Source organism: Heteronotia binoei, chromosome 21, assembly GCF_032191835.1.
Source record: "Heteronotia binoei isolate CCM8104 ecotype False Entrance Well chromosome 21, APGP_CSIRO_Hbin_v1, whole genome shotgun sequence".
NCBI classification, from domain to species: Eukaryota; Metazoa; Chordata; class Lepidosauria; order Squamata; family Gekkonidae; genus Heteronotia; species Heteronotia binoei.
In genome coordinates this window covers 25873792-25891301 of record NC_083243.1, presented here as the reverse complement: position 1 = coordinate 25891301, position 17510 = coordinate 25873792, and the positions used below count along the sequence as shown (strand labels likewise).

The following is a 17510-nucleotide window of genomic DNA, read 5'->3' as shown; positions in this document are numbered from 1 at the left end:
GTCTGTGGGTTTCCCCTGAACATATTTGGTATTCTTTTTGGAATACTCTGAAACTGACCTATCATGCTCAAAATAGATTTCCAAGAGAATTAACAGGGGATATACTTCTTTCTCCTCCTAAAGGTCATAACCAGAACAAACAAAGTAGTTTGTCCCAGATGTAGATCTGAAGCAAGAATGAAATGAGTCCAAATAATTCACTTTCTTCAAGACAAGTTGCAGCTAGCTTGTTCGTCATCTTGCTCCTGAATGAAATATTTTAGATCATGGGTGGCCAAACTGTGGCTTGAGAGCTGCATGTGGCTCTTTCACACATATTGTGTGGCTCTCGAAGCCCATACTGCCCCATTAGCTGTCTTGGAGAAGGCATTTCTCTGTCACTAATAACACAGGTCGAGATGCAGGACAGGAACCCGGAAGTGACTGACAGGCTGCTTCAGCGGGCCGCTGCGCCGGCCCCCTGGGTCCCACAACGATGGGACCGATGCCACAGGGACGGGCTCGAAACACTCTATAACCCCTCAAAAGAACAGCAGTCTAGATCGCTTCCCCCGAGCCCTGCCGCCATAAGCCTCAAGGGGGCTCATTTTGCGGCATCTCCCGGCGGGAGGGTGGCACCCGCACGGGACACATATCAAATGAAAGAGGGGGCGTAGGGCTATCAGAAACAGCCGGCGGAGGGAGTCGGGAGACCACCCCACTGGGGGATCCACACCCCGAAAGTGATGAAGGTGGCGCAGATAGAGCCAACAGAGCCAACAGGACAAAATAAATAGGCTGCATTATGCAGCACAGTCTCACTGGAATCTCACTGGAATCTCACTGGAATCTGACTGGCTTCTCAGCATGGAACCCGTTTTCTCTAGTCTTCTCACTTTGAAAAAAGTAAAAAAAGAGTTTTATTTAACTTTATTTCCCCCTTTCCCTCTCTATAAATAATCTTGGTGTTTCCGGCGGTGATATTTGGGGGATTTTTGGGGACGTCACAGGAAGTGCTGTGAAGTCACTTCCTGTTTCCGGCAGTGGCATTTGGGGGAAATGATGTCACAGGAAGTGATGTCACTTCCTGTTTCCGGCAGGTGGCGCAGGGGAAATGATGTCACAGGAAGTGATGTCACTTCCTGTTTCCGGCGGTGGCATGACATCACCGAAAGTGCCGTCGCCGGAAGTGATGTCACTTCCTGTTTCCGGCAGTGGCATGACATCGCCGGAAGTGCCTGTTTCCGGCGGCACGCGCACTCTGCACGCGCGCACACACATTCCTTCCCCCCTCAAGGTGTCCCTGGCTGGCCTGCAGATATTATGGCCACCCTACCCACCTACCTCATAGGATGTCTGTTGTGCAGGGGAAGAGGTAAAGGAGATTGTGACCGCTCTTTCAGAGTATAGGGCAGGATATAAATCCAATATCATCATCATCATCATCACCACCACCTCCTCCTCCTCCTCTGCTGCTTCATTGCTTGCAGTCTGTTTTTTACACTGTGGAGCAGCATGAGCTGTAGCAAGCATTGAAGACCTTTTTAGACTATTTGTCAGCTGGATTGATCATCCCTTTATTTTAAAAGCTAGGCTTGGGCTATGACAATCAGAAGTAGCAACTGTTAAACCCTTAAGGACAGTTTGAACACAAATTGGATCAGCCAGCTGACAAGAATGGACCATCCGAATGCCTCCCACCCCTCATGCAGTTTGAAAGCTGTCAACATTCTGAATTTCTCCCAATAATGATCTGTCTAGTCTAAATAGAACACCAGATTTGAGAGCATGACCCCTAGCTTGCGCATATACTCCAATGCTTTCATAGTAGCTACCAGCTCCCCAGTTACACCAGAAGGAGTGGTACTGTGTTCAATTGTGGTCACCACACTTCAGAAGAGATATTATAGCACTGGGAAAAAATGCAGAAAAAGGCAACTTGAATGATTACAGGGTTGGAACAATTTCCCTATGAAGAAAGGTTGGGGCTCTTTAGCTTGGAGAAACATCGACTGAGGGGTGATATGACAGAGGTTTACAAGATTATGCATGGGATAGAGAAGGTTGAGAAAGAAGTACTTTTCTCTCTTTCTCACAATACGAGAACTCGTGGACACTCAACAGAATTGCTGAGCACTGTAGTTAGAGTGGATAAAAGGAAGTACTTCTACACTCAAAGAATGATTAACACATGGAATTCACTGCCACAGGAGGTGGTGGCAGCTGCAAGCATAGCCAGCTTCAAGAGGGGATTGGATAAACATGTGGAGCAGAGGTCCATCAGTGGCTGTTAGCCACAGGGTATAGCTGGAATTCTCTGTCTGGGGCAGTGATGCCCTGTATTCTGGGTGCTTGGGGGGTGGGCAACAGTGGGAGGGCTTTTAGTGTCCTGGCCCCACTGATGGACCTCCTGATGGCACCTGGGGTTTTTTGGCCACTCTGTGACACAGAGTGTTGGACTGGATAGGCCATTGACCTGATCCAACATGACTTCTCTTATATTCTTACAATCTTCTTCGTGGTCTCTGTGCATTCACACATATGGGTAATCCGCAGGATTGGTCCCAACCTCGGAGAATTCAAAGCAATCTTGATCGCAGATCTGGCGCGCCTCCCACTCGTCCTGGGGAGGAGGCAGGCACTGCGCATGCCTGGACGAGGGGGAGGCGCTTAGCCACTCAGTTTCTTCCTTACCGCCGACCGGATCGCACCTTCCTCGCTGATCTCCAACTCTTCATTGCAATCTTCAACGTTCACCTTCTCTTCGCTTCAATTCTTCGCTTCAATCTTCACCTTCTCCTTGGTATCGTATAAAAAAAAAAACACCTCTCTTCTACTATCTTTCCGGACTTCTCCCTCCCCCCCCCCCCCGGGCGGATGGAAGGAAGGGACAAAATAACTTTTAAACGTTGCACCCGCTGCGCTTCCAAAATCCCTTCGTCCGACGGTCACTCTCTTTGCCTTTTTTGCCTCGGAGAAGCTCACCGTACGGACTCCTGCGTCCACTGCAGCCAGTTTGGCAAACAGGCCCGCAAAAATCGTGCCGCGAGGCTCAGGAGCCATCTTATGGAGACCTCCCTCCGACCGACCACGCCGCATGGCGAACAACAACAACTCGCGCCATCTTCCCCACTTCTCGCGGGAGAGACGCAGTCGGCAGCTTCTGCGACTCAAGGTCCCTGCAAGCCCAAGTCTGGCAAGCACACCAAAAAGTCGGATGACACCAGAAAGCGCCGCCGCTCCGATTCTGCCCACGCGGACCCGACGGGCAAGCTAAGCTCTAAGAAGCCTAAGACCCGGCCATCAGATCAAACCGGACAACACTCGGGTTCGAATCCGACCACGAGCTCGACCGCAACTAAACAGAAGGCATCGAACCCGACCGCACATGGCTCGGGCTCGATCCCGAAAACTCCGACATCGAAGTCGACGGCAACACCGTCCGTCACACCGTTAGAAATCGTGCGCATCTCATCTAAGTCCCCATCGATATCGAACTCTCCACCGGACCAGATACTGGAGACCCACTCTCCTATATCCGTCAGCAGTCACCGTCCTCTCGACCCTCGTAAATTCGTGGACCTCTCACAGCCGCTGGACGCCCACGCTCTAACCCGAGAGCCTTCGACTCCTAGAGTCCTTCCAACCAGACCAAGATCCCGCAGTCGCCGACGGTCACACAGCCGCCGCAGGGAGAGATACTATTATTACTCCCCGTCGAGATCCAGGTCCCCGTCCCCTCGGGACCGAAGACGGCACCGAAGATCTCCGTCCTACGAGGTCTACCGCACAGACCCGAGAGACCGTCACTACCGCACCTATCATGACTCTCCTCGGTACCGGGACCGCATGGACAGACCAGACCGAACCCGTTACCGAGATGTGTCTCCACGCAGACATCACCCTGATTTGGACACATCGCTTCGGCATCGTGACGACCCCACGCGTCGTAGCGCCGAACCGAAACTCCCTTCACCACACGGATCCGTGCGCACTGTTCCTGACAAACAGCCGGCACCCCTCCAACTCCAGCCTGACCCGCACCAAGAAACCGAGGACGACTCCGAGCAGGAACTCTCCGACTCCGACCACTCTTCGGGCTCGGACTTACAGTCTCCTGACTCCGACATAGCAAAGCCAGCGGAACTATCGCCGTCAGAGGGCCCAAAGTCATACCTCGACCTTGTCTCGAATATGGCGAACTCACTGAACCTGAAGCTCAACACCGACGCGCCCAGAGTTTCGGACGTCGTATTCGACCTAGTTCATGCGGATCTGCCATCAAGTTCTTCTCTCCCTATGCTCCCTGTCCTTCTGGAAACGCTTAAGGAAGCATGGGACAAACCGGCATCGGTACCGCCAACATCCAAAAGGGTTGAAGCCCTTTATAAGATACACGCACCGGACTCGAAGTTTCTATTCACACACCCGGCCCCGAACTCGATCATTGTCCATTCCTCGTCCAAGTCCAAACAAACCAGGCACCCAGTGCCCCCAGAACGGGAAGGCAAAAAGCTCGACACCATCGGGAGAAAGATATACTCCCTCACAACGGCCACGACTAAAATCCATAATTACATGGCATGCTTCTCAGCATATGCCTACAACTTGACTACCTTCCTTAACACACTGATCCCATCTCTACCTGAGGCATCCCAGAAATCAGCGACCAATGCCTTGCAAGAGCTAGCCAGAGTAAGCAAACAGCAGATCAACACTGCTCGCCATGCTGCACAGTGTTCCTCCAAAACCTTGGCCTCAGCCATAGCCCTTCGCAGACACGCGTGGCTTAGATCCTCGTCCCTCCAACCTGACATCAAGTACAAGGTTGAGGATTTGCCCTTCGATGGCCTTGGTTTATTCAATGCAACTACGGATGACATTCTCACATCAGTAGACGACGGCAGGAAGAGGGCGAAACGACTGGGAGTCTCGCAACATCCAGCCCAATTTGGCAAGCACAGGAACTGGAGGCCCAGCCATTATAAGGGAACCAGGTCCCCGAGACAACAGGAGCCATGGCGACGCAAACCACCACAATCTAAACCCTTTCAGCACCGACGCCCTCAAACAGCCAAAAAACCTGCAGCTACCTCCAAACCGTCTCTTTGACCACCCTGCCCCGAGCCGTCCAGTTTCCCCCCATCAGCCGCAGCCTTCCACACACACCCGTCTGCAACCATTCTACCCTGCCTGGAGAGACATCACTTCGGACTCCTGGGTCCTCGCCATCATTCAAAGGGGCTACCTAATAGAATTCGCATCCACTCCGAAACACCACAGATTCCTCACCACACCTCCGTCCACTCCCCTGCAAGCGGAAATCGCGTCTCTGCTGGACAAAGGCGCGATAGAACCAGTTCCACCTCAATACCATCGCACCGGATTTTATTCCCGCTACTTCCTGGTGCCAAAGAAGGACGGTGGACTCCGCCCCATCCTCGACCTCCGCAAACTCAACCTGCACATAACCTACAAGAGATTCCGTATGATCACACTCCAGGCAATCCTCCCGCTCATCCCAGAACAAGCATGGATGGCGTCCATAGACCTTCAGGATGCCTATTTCCACATCACAATCAATCACCGTCACAGAAGGTTTCTCAGGTTCGCCATCGGGGAACAGCACTTCCAGTTCTGCTCCCTCCCGTTCGGCCTATCCACAGCCCCGAGGGTTTTCACCAAGTGTATGGCAGTGGTAGCAGCCACACTACGTCAGCAACACATATCAATTTACCCGTACATAGACGACTGGCTGATCGTCGCACACTCGAAGGAACAGCTGCAACTGGACGTCTCTGCTACCCTCTCTCTCCTGGCCACCCTAGGCCTCCAAGTCAACCTATCAAAGTCCAAACTGGCTCCTACCCAGCGAATCCAGTTTATAGGAGCAGACATCTCCACAGTCTCTCAAACGGCCTCCCTACCTCAAGACAGAGTACTCAGTATACAGGCTCTGGCCACCACCATCATCGCCCAGCGATCACAAACAGCCCTCACATTCCAGAGAATGTTAGGCCTCATGGCAGCAACCACCGCAGTCTTGTGCTTCGCGAAGCTGCACATGCGACCCCTGCAGATGTGGTTCGTCAGGACCTTCCATCCGCACACACAGCACCAGTCCACGCTACTCACCCTACCGCCACACATCATAACATCCCTCAAGTGGTGGACAATAGAACGTCACCTCCGCAAGGGCATGCCGTTCAAACAGGCACCCCCCTCGGTGATTGTCACCACAGACGCCTCCAAGTGGGGATGGGGAGCCCACTTGGGAACCCTCACAGTACAGGGCCAGTGGTCAGACCACGAACGCTCTCTCCACATAAACTGCCTAGAGCTCCTCGCAGTGCACAAGGCCTTACGGTCCTTCCTCCCATCGCTGAGGAACCAGCACGTCCAGGTCACCTCCGACAACATCGCCACGGTCTTCTACATCAACAGACAGGGAGGCACCGCCTCCATCAGACTCTGCAAGAGGGCCCTGGCGTTGTGGCACTGGAGCATAAGCCAGGGCATCTTCCTCACGGCTGTTCACCTACCAGGAACCGAAAACACCCAGGCAGATGCCCTGAGCCGCCACTCGACCAACAACCACGAGTGGTCCATCAACAGCAAATACATCCGACAGATCTTCAGCATCTTCGGGACCCCGAAAGTAGATGTATTTGCTTCACCGTCAAATGCCCTATGCATCCACTTCTACATGAGGGGTCCTCCGTCTCATCTCTCCAAGGGGGACGCCTTTCTCCAAACGTGGAAGGGAGCACTCCACTACCTCTTTCCCCCCATTCCACTTATCACCAGAGTTCTACAGAAAATTCAAGTAGACCGCACGAATTGCATCCTAATAACCCCATGGTGGCCCCGCCAGCCATGGTTTACAACCTTGCTGCTTCTGTCCAACAATACATTCCTCCTACTTCCTCAAGCGCAGGACCTCCTCTCCCAACAGGACGGCAAGGTCCTGCATCACAACCCAGCATCACTCAAATTGACAGCTTGGAGGATCAGTTTCTAGAGTTTCCCCCTGAGGTCCGCCAGGTCCTAGTGAATTCCAGAAAGCCATCCACTAGAAAATCCTATCTACTTAAGTGGAAGCGTTTCTCTCACTATGCCTCACAACATAACTTCGACCCCAGCTGCGCCACCATATCCCAGGTGCTAACCTATACCCTAACGCTCTCCAGGGCGGGGCTCTCATATTCTTCACTGAAGGTACACCTGGCAGCCATCTCAGCCTTCCACCCCCGCATTGGGGGCACGACTGTCTTCTCTCACCATGCTACCAGAGCCTTCCTCAAGGGCATCATCCGCCTACACCCACCAGTCAAACAAATTCTTCCTACCTGGAGCCTTTCTCTCGTCCTAAGCCAGCTCATGAAACCACCTTTTGAGCCCATGGCTTCTATTCCACTACACCTGCTGTCATGGAAGACAGCCTTACTCACGGCTCTCACCACAGGCAAGAGGGCCAGCGACATCTGTGCACTCAGGGCGGACCCACCATATACGACCTTTCACAATAGCACGGTGGTCCTCAGACCCGACCCGACATTCCTGCCAAAGGTCGTCTCTCCCTTTCATCTGGGGAGACAATCAACCATACCAGCCTTCTTTCAGCACCCCACGGATGCAGGGCAAAGGGCGCTCCATAACCTGGACGCATGTAGGGCCCTAGCCTTTTACATAGACAGAACCCGCCAATTCCGTAGAGACCCTAGACTCTTCGTCGCGTACGCCGCCCACAACAAGGGCAGCAAAATATCTACTCAGAGACTTTCCAAGTGGCTCGTTGCCGCTATTGAACTCTGCTACCAACTGGCGAAACAGCCAGTTCCCCAACACATACGAGCCCACTCGACCAGAGCCGTGGCTACCTCGTCAGCCTTCATGAGGGGCATCCCTATAGAGGACATCTGCGCTGCAGCCGTCTGGTCCTCTACATCTACCTTCGCCTCGCACTACGCTCTTGACGTCCGTGCCCGGCGTGATGCCTCCTTCGGACAAGCAGTGCTGCGCTCCATCTTCGACTAACCACCGTGAGTACTATACTCTTTACGTTTTTGTCCTAACCATGCATATTCTTACAGATCCAGCACCCACCTCCGAAGAAATAGCTCGCTAATCACCCATATGTGTGAATGCACAGAGACCACGAAGAAGATGGACAGGTTTCTTACCTGTAACTGGTGATCTTCGAGTGGTCATCTGTGCAATCACACAGACCCACCCAGCCTTCCCCGCTGCTGGACGCTCATCTAGCACATTCGTTTCCACCTATCCGGCGGCGGGAAGAAACTGAGTGGCTAAGCGCCTCCCCCTCGTCCAGGCATGCACAGTGCCTGCCTCCTCCCCAGGACGAGTGGGAGGCGCGCCAGATCTGCGATCAAGATTGCTTTGAATTCTCCGAGGTTGGGACCAATCCTGCGGATTACCCATATGTGTGATTGCACAGATGACCACTCGAAGATCACCAGTTACAGGTAAGAAACCTGTCCTTCTTATGTCTTAGCATGGATATAGGACTCCCTCAGGACTAATACTTTGGGCTAGACTGTTAAACACCAGATACCACCTTAGTTAGGGATCTGCTGGATATTGAAGAGAAGTGCCAAACTGGTATTCTCAATTGGTTTGAGAACCCAGTGTCAAGTAAGCACTCTCCATTAATGTGTTCTTAGGAGTGAGGAGCTTGGAAAATTAAATGGCATCCTTGTAGTTTCAAGCAACCTTGCTCCTTACTCCTACCTGTCAGTTTTCCATTGCTAACTGGATAGGACCTATTCCTAATCCAGATCAACTCCCAATGATATATGTCAGGATTGTTCTTTCATGAATAAATCCTTCATAAGTCTACTTTTTCTGTGATCAGTTCCTCACAGTTTTGTATAGTGGTTAGGAGTGCAGACTCTAATCTGGGAGAACTGGGTTTGATTCCTCACTCCTCCACACATACTTGCTGATGTGACCTTGAGTCAATCACAAGTTCTCTCAGAGCTATTTTGCTCAAAAGCAGCTCTCAAAGAGCTCTCTCAGCCCCACCTCCCTCACAGGGGGTCCGTTGTAGGGAGGGGGAAGGAAAAGGAGATTGTAAGCTGCTCTGAGACTCCGAGTGAAGGGCGGGGTATTAATTACTCTTCTTCTTCTTAGACAGACATTACGGATAGTTGATGCCATCTGTCAAGCATGAGATTTCAAAATAACCAGTCCTTGGATTTTGAAACAAAGTTAGGTGTATTGATAATCATTGTGGCTCCTTTGAGGTGAAGATTGGGACTGATACTTTGTAACACTAGAATACAAGCTTTAAAATGTCACATCAAAGGTTCTATAAACAATTCTACATTCACATGTGAAATTCACACTCTGGATTCCTTATCTATATTGCGGCTAGTACATCCTGGGTTCAGGCCTTACTAGGCCTGGAAACAAGTCCCAGGAGGTCTTATCTTCAAAGAGGACATTCCTGCATTTGTTAGTAAAGCGGAAAGAAGAAAGGTGGGGGTTGCTACTTTGATGTGCTCACATTTTAACTTTGGGTTAGTAACAACTCTACAATCTGAATTCTATAATATAAAATTAATAATTCTGAGGTCTGACTTCTGTAATATAGAAGGGATATACAATGCTTGACACCATCACCCTGGTAGTTACCTGGAAAGGAGTACAGAACAAGTGATTATTTATTAAAATATTTGTACCCTACCTTTCCACTTGGCTCAAGGCGGCTTTGTTTGTTATCACTATTATTATTACTGTTACTATTCAGTAACAGACAAACCTCATATCACAGTATCATCACTGGGTGCAAGAAATACCAGGCACTAGGTTGTCTAGGGATTTCATTGAAGCACCTGGTATTTCTAGCCAGCTCCTTTATTTTAAGTGGCTCTTGATTATTCTCAGCAGAAGTACAAAGCTTATTTAGATGAGGGATAAAGGTGAGCTTTGTTGTGATGATGGTCAGGGTTTCTCCATATTTATTTATATTCTACTATGCTTTTGTTGTAGCCAGCCCCTTTAGTTTAAGTGATAAATATCAACAGGTTCTGATGGAAGTGAATAATAAAGTCAAAAAACACTGGAATAACAATAACACTTTTACACAATATAGTGTATATGCAATCTATATTTATCAAAATACATGCATAGCAATAGATCCAAGCGGGCAGCTGTGTTGGTCTGAAGCAGTTGAACAAAGCAGAAGTCAAGTTTCACCTTTAAGACCAACCAATTTTTATTTAGAACGTAAGCTTTCGTGTGCTCTTAAGCACACTTCATCAGACGAGGAATCCAGCACAGTGAGCAAAGCCACACATAGCTGAGCAGAGCCATACATAGCTGGTAGGCAGTGGCCCAGAATGCAACATGGTACAGATTTAAGAACCAATGACAGTGAAGTAAAATTATCTGGTAGGCAGTGGTTCATGCATAGCAATAGTCATCATTAGTAACTTATAAACCACTCCTGATACTAAATTCACCAACGCTCGTAATACAAACGCAGCTGGAAAAAGAGTTCTTTTCACTCCCCCACACTGTCTGCTGTATGAAAATAATAAGGTACAGTTTCTCAGAGGCAATTGCCTTCCTGCTGTTCTCCCTTATGTTCAGCAACTTGGGTGGAGTTCTCAAATCTCCAGCACAGCTTGTCTCTGAGAGAGTAAGGGACCACAGCCCGGGATTCCTCACAGTTTCAGACCTTCATCAACCTTTCTCTCTCAGTGTTTTATCCTAGAGCCTCAGTACAACATTTAACAACATGGATCAACGCATGTTAATTGCTCTTTCTGTTTCGTATCATCACAGTATCATTACTGGGTACAATAAATCCCAGTCACTAAGTTGTCTAGGGATTTCACTGGAACACCTGGTATTTCTAGCCAGCCCCTTTATTTTAAGTGGCTCTTGGTTATTCTCAGTAGAAGTACAAAGCTAATTTAGATGAGGGATAAAGGTTAGTTTTATTCTGATGACAGTCAGGGTTTCTCCATATGTGTTTATATGCTACTATGCTTTTGTTGTAGCTTTACAAAAAAAAAAAGACCTAGGGTCTCTGGTAGCAATAATTAGAAAGTATGGTCCATTAGCGTATAAAGTCCTGAGGGCTGAAAAATGTCTGGCTGCTAAATTTTCAGGGTGGCTCATAAAGCCAAAGAGAATTTGTCAAGGCATGCAGTACCAAGTTCAGAATCCCACCCTGTACTGTGACACAATCATGTTTTGTGTATATGAAAGAGACTGGAATTTTTCTACTGCCAAATAAAAGCAAATTAGTATTTTGATGACGTGTCTTACTTTTTTTTCCAGATAAAAGAAAAACTTTTAATCATAAAATGAGCAAGGTGCTTGGATCTTATGTCCTTCATGATTACATTCCAGGAAATAATGTGTAAAATTCTCCCTTAGTGGCAGTCTTGGGTTCCACAGGTGGAAAGGGAAATAGAGAGGCCAAAATGTATGCACACCTGGCCATCTGTTAACTTGACACATAACAAATATTTTCTTTTGTAGTAATCCACACATGTATAATTTGGTTTGTGATTTCTGGGGGGGGTTTGTTTAGGAGGATAAAGACTCAGACTCGACCAAAGAACCTTTGGATGATTTGTTTCCCAATGACGAAGATGACCAAGGACAAGGAAGTAAGTGAATTTTAAATTATTTAACGTAAAGTATATTGAAAGTACTGGTTGAGTTTTAATTCCTAACAGGGCTTTTTTGTAGCAGGAACTCCTTTGCATATTAGGCTACACACTCCTGATGTAGCCAGTCCTCTAAGAGCTTACAGTAGGCCCTGCAAGAAGACCCCTATAAGCTCTTGGAGGATTGGCTGCATAAGAGGGGTGTGGCCTAATATGCAAAGGCGTTTCTGCTAGGATTCCTAGACTGCCGTAAGACATTGTGCACTGCGCCCTAGCATAAAAAGACAGCTACATCATCAGGGCACAGTTGACTTGCCTAAAAGAGTAAACAGACAAACAAAAAAAGACAGTGGACAGGATTTTGACTAGCAGAAATTTCTAGTGAGCATTTCAAAACTCTACTTCATTGTTATGAAATTTTTAAAAATAATGTTAATGGGTGGCCGTAGTTTAGCAAGGCACCCCACTGGCTTGTACTCCTCTCTCCCCCAGCCTCCCCCCTCCAATGCCTCTGGCCATCAGTAACTTCAGGTTTGTTGTGGTGTTTCAGTGGGCTCAGTCATGTGTGATGGACAAGCTAGGTTCCGCCTCTCTCAAAGAATAACCAATGAGAGTTGATGGAACGTTGAGAGAGGGAAAATTGAAAAACAGCAGTTGAAAACAGGAGGAGTTAGTTTAGGTTTTATTAAATTTATACCCCGCCCTCTCCACCAAGGAAGTCTCAGGGCGGCTTACAACAATCATCATAAAGCAGTGCATCATCATAATAAAATCAATTAAATTTAAAACAATTTAAAAACAGTGGGTGCTAATTCTGATATTATTCAAGTTTGATGACATCAGTATTCCCTGGATTCCTCTCTCTGTTACAAGTCTCAAAGTCAGCTGAAAGCGAGCCGGAAGAGTAAGGTCCTACAGGCCTTGTGGAATTGGGCGAGGTCCCGCAAGGCCCTAACCTCCTCCGGCAGCTGGTTCCACCAGTAGGGGGCTGCTACTGAGAAGGTGGGATCTCTGGTAGCCATCAGTAGCAGAGGAGCTGGTAACTTAGACGCTGAGGAGAAAAAAGAGGATGTCTGACATGAAAATAATAAATTTGTGTTTAGTTTAGTTTATTTATATCCTGCTCTCCCTGCTGAAGCAGGCTCAGGGTGGCTCACAAACATAATAGAATAATAATAAAAATGGTTACATTAAGCATTAAAATAAACAATTTAAAACAGTTTAAACAACTTGGTGCTAATTTCATATGATTTAGGATGGCATTCAGTGTTCTTGGACATCCAATTGGATCTAATTTTGCAGCCGTGGTCATCATTCAGTTAAAAGCTAACTGAAATAACATTGTCTTGCAATAATAATAATAATAATAACTTTTATTTATACCCCTCCCTCCCTGCCTAGGCAGGCTCAGGGCGGCTAATAAGACATGGTAAACCATGATACAATAAACAGAATACAATAATTAATAATTTAAACAGTAAAACCCAATAAAACAGTATAACACTATAGTACAATCAGAATATGTGCAAGATGGCTCGATGTTATTGATATTATCAGGAGTTCCGTCTTTAAAAGCTAATTGGAAGAGGGCAGTTTTGCAGGCCCTACGGAACTGGTTAAGATCCCGTAGGGCCTGCACCTCTTCCGGCAGTTGATTCCACCATTGGGGAGCCTTTGTAGAGAACGCCTGTTCTCTGGTAGTTTTTAGTTTGGTTTCTTTTGGCCCAGGGATTTCCAGAGTCATAGGACTCTGACCTTGCCCAGTTCTGCAAGGATCCTAGTTGTAGGCATGGGACCTTAGTTCAAAAGTTCAGTTGCAGTGTTGTTACTTATAACTTACTATCCTCAGTGTTTTGTTCATATCGTAAATAAAAGTTTTCTTGTTTTGACCAACTCTGTGAGCTGTATGCCTAAGGGAAAAAAGGACACACACACACAATTCTATATCTTGGTCTGTATATATATTATAGGATATGAACAAATAGTGGCAGTGAGTGATTGGAACAGTGTTTGACCCCCAGTCCCAATAGCTCTGTGTGAGTGAGGGCTTATTAAAGAGGGCTCAGCTACCCTGTCTATGGATGTCTCTGGGAGTGAGGGAGAGGACTTGAGGTGTGAGATGGCCATGGCTCTCTGTATATTTTAATAGAGACAAGAAGGGTAGCTTGTGGTGTCTTGACCTACTGATACCTCTGAACCTGAGAGGGAGGGATGGTGGCTCAGTGGCAGAGCATCTGCTTGGTAAGCAGAAGGTCCCAGGTTCAATCCCTGGCATCTCCAAAAAGGGTCCAGGCAAGTAGGGGTGAAAAACCTCAGCTTGAGACCCTGGAGAGCCACTGCCAGTCTGAGAAGACAATACTGACTTTGATGGACCAAGGGTCTGATTCAGTATAAGACAGCTTCATATGTTCATATGAGAGACAGGGACTACTGAGAGTGGTAAGCACTCTGTGTGAGTGGAGAAGGGGCATCTCATCATGGTTTCCACTGACCATAGTTTTATCTCATGAAAGATGCTGAAACCGTCATTTGCCTTAAAAGCTGATTATGGCAGGGTAAGTCCTTGCACTCCACCCCTGCTCAGTGCTGGAGTACAGAGTGAATAGACTTGTTCTTGGGACTGTCTGAGGTGGGGTGATATGGACACTTGCTATGAGCAGCGAGGATGATCAGGGGCCCGGAGACCAAGCCCTGTGAGGAAAGGCCAAGGGACTTGGGAATGTTCAGTTTTGAGAAGGGGAGGCTGAGAGTGGACATGATTGCTCTCTAGAAGTGTTTGAAGGGCTGTCACTTAGAGGAGGGCAAGGAGCTGTTCCTCTTGACAGTGGTTAGGACTTGCAATCATTTATTTATTGTTATTGCAATATTTTAACGTTGTAAGCCGCCTTGAGCCCGCCTTGCGGGCAGGGTATAAATCGCAAATTAAATTAAATTAAATGGTATAAATTAAGAGTGGAAAGGTGCTGGCTGGATATTGGGGGAAACTTTTTTACAGTAAGAGTAGTTCAACAGTAGAATCAGCTCCCTAGGGAAATGGTGAGCTCCCCCTCACCGCCAGCCTTTAAGCAGCAGCCAGACGAACACTTGTCAGGGATGGTCTGAGTGATCTGGCATTGAACATAAGAACATAAGAGAAGCCATGTTGGATCAGGCCAGTGGCCCATCCAGTCCAACACTCTGTGTCACACAGTGGCCAAAAAAATTATATATATATTGAGCAAGGGGTTGGACTAGAAGGCCTGTGTGGACCCTTTCAACTCTGTGATTCTATGATTCTAAGTAAATTTGCCAATCTTTGGTTTTCCATGAAGAGGAAGAGATCCTGTGTCATCCTCCACAATTCTTGTTTTGTGATCAACGGGGGCCGGAGGGGGAGAGAACCCTGAACTTTGCCTACAGAATATGAATTACGACATACATGAGGTGGTGTGTTCTCAAACAAGAATAGCGTCACTGGCTTTAATGGGCTTATGGAATTCAATAATACCTTTGATCGAACATATTTAAAATTCACTTCTTAATGAAGTTCGTTTCTTTTGTGCTAATCCCACTTAAACATTTATGTATCTCTTGGTAATGAATTTTTAAAATCCTATCTTATTGCTCTCCCTCCCCACACAGTGCAGCAGCCACATAGCAGTGCGGCAGCTGCCGCCCAGCAGGGCGGCTATGAGATTCCTGCAAGATTAAGGACCCTTCATAACCTTGTCATCCAGTACGCATCCCAAGGCAGATACGAGGTTGCCGTACCCCTCTGTAAGCAAGCACTTGAAGACTTGGAGAAGACTTCAGGCCACGATCACCCTGATGTTGCCACTATGTTGAACATACTTGCACTGGTGTACAGGTTAGGATTCTGTTTTCTTTTCCTTTGTCTAAAGACCTTTGTCACAGCCACTATTAAATAAAACATCGATGTGGCTTCAGTTATTTATTAGCTAATGATATTTATACAGTTTCGAGATGTATTTCTGCCCCTCTTTTAAAAACTTTCATCTTCCCTTCTGTGGGCGTTGGTTTCAGTCATCCCTCAAATAACATACATGGGCATTTTGAGTTGAGCGGCAGGTTGTTTTGGCCTGAGCTGTGATTGGCAGTTAGGGGCCCATGAACACAATCCAAGCTGTAGACGTTCATTTTGTGGCTTGGCACAGGCTGGTGAAGAAATGGGCAAAATATTTATGATACCTCACAGTAGCCTGTACTTTGTGCTTCATAGAGAGGTGATGGACAGTTTTGGCCTGTCTCCTAAATCTGTTTTCTAGCTTTGTGCTGTTCACTTTAGTTGCCAGCAGCCACTGTTCTGTAGGTTCATTAAATAAAGGAGTTTCTTGGGTACAGTTTTGACAAGAGCAGACTCTGCACTGAATCCTGGGTAGTGTTTTTGGTATGCTGAAGTTAGTTCTGCCTGTTAATAATTACTTTAAAGTTAAACGACGAGTAACAATTTTATAAAACAAGGTCTTTCTCACAACTCTCTCTTTTCCCCTAATTTAGGGATCAGAATAAATACAAAGATGCCGCAAATTTATTGAATGATGCCTTGGCTATTCGTGAGAAGACCTTGGGCAAAGATCATCCAGCGGTTTGTATATCTGTCACTTTCGTTTTTGACCTCCCCCTTCCTTTCTCTAGTACTAACTTCTTTTCTTTGAAGCTCATTTTAATATTGGACTTAACAAGAAGGCGTTTTTTTAAGCCCCAGCTTATCGTTTAACACCGTTCAGTTAGGGAGCTGCAATAAAATGCTTTGCATTTTTAAAATAATTACAGATCTCCCAAACAAATTTTATGCACATAAATTACATAATACTTGTCTAATTCTGAATTAGTTTGCACGATTTGAGCGTGCTCCAGATTTCCAAGGCATAGGTCACAAGTGCTGCTGAATCCCTGATGCAGCCGCTCATTTATAAATAATAATGAAACATTTATGCGACTTAAGTGGCTTGCTCTCAAGTCACCTCTAATCCAGTGATAAATGTCATCATGCTATATATTGCAGATTTGGAAGGAGATTTGGAAATTGCTTCAGTTGGTTTCCTGCTGTTGTTAAGCCCCACAAATAGTGTTGTTCTGCATGTTCAGCAAACCTGCGCATTCAATCTTTTAAGGGACTAGCCCAGTGCTCACCATCCTGTAGCTGATGGCTTACGTGTTGACCAGAAGGTTATCTTGATAAGTTTCTCAGTTTCTGGATCAACCTTCTTGAGCAAATAGCGCAGGTCCTCTTTCTAGAAAGTCTTAATCCACACTTGCTGCAATCTGTGAAGTAAGCAGAAGGAGATAGAATTTCTGATCATAGGCTGATACTCTGAGCCTTTTTGTTTATTAGAATGAAAAATGAGAATTATCTTTACTGCTGATATGTGCAGATGCCAAAGGTTGGGCATCATTGTGCTAGTTTGGGAGAGCCAGTTTGGTGTAGTGGTTAAGTGTGCGGACTCTTATCTGGGAGAACCGGGTTTGATTCCCCACTCCTCCACTTGCACCTGCTAGAATGGCCTTGGGTCAGCCATAGCTCTGGCAGAGGTTGTCCTTGAAAGGGCAGCTGCTGTGAGAGCCCTCTCCAGCCCCACCCACCTCACAGGGTGTCTGTTGTGGGGGAGGAAGGGAAAGGAGATTGTGAGCCGCTCTGAGACTCTTCGGAGTGGAGGGTGGGATATAAATCCAATATCTTCATCTACCTCACAGGGTGTCTGTTGTGGGGGAGGAAGGGAAAGGAGATTGTGAGCCGCTCTGAGACTCTTCGGAGTGGAGGGTGGGATATAAATCCAATATCTTCATCTACCTCACAGGGTGTCTGTTGTGGGGGAGGAAGGTAAAGGAGATTGTGAGCCGCTCTGAGACTCTTCAGAGTGGAGGGCGGGATAGAAATCCAAT

General features: G+C 47.3%; 1 protein-coding gene across 8 annotated transcripts in view; it reads left to right on the top strand.

Moving 5' to 3' along the window:
- KLC1 (kinesin light chain 1) overlaps positions 1 to 17510 on the top strand; it is a 79834-nt gene that overhangs the window by 33010 nt on the left and 29314 nt on the right. For all 8 annotated transcript variants that reach the window (XM_060263126.1, XM_060263124.1, XM_060263125.1 and 5 more), the window contains exons 4-6: positions 11549 to 11627; positions 15249 to 15474; positions 16125 to 16212. In XM_060263126.1, the coding sequence (XP_060119109.1) occupies positions 11549 to 11627; positions 15249 to 15474; positions 16125 to 16212 (393 nt within the window). The remainder of the gene's footprint in view (positions 1 to 11548; positions 11628 to 15248; positions 15475 to 16124; positions 16213 to 17510) is intronic.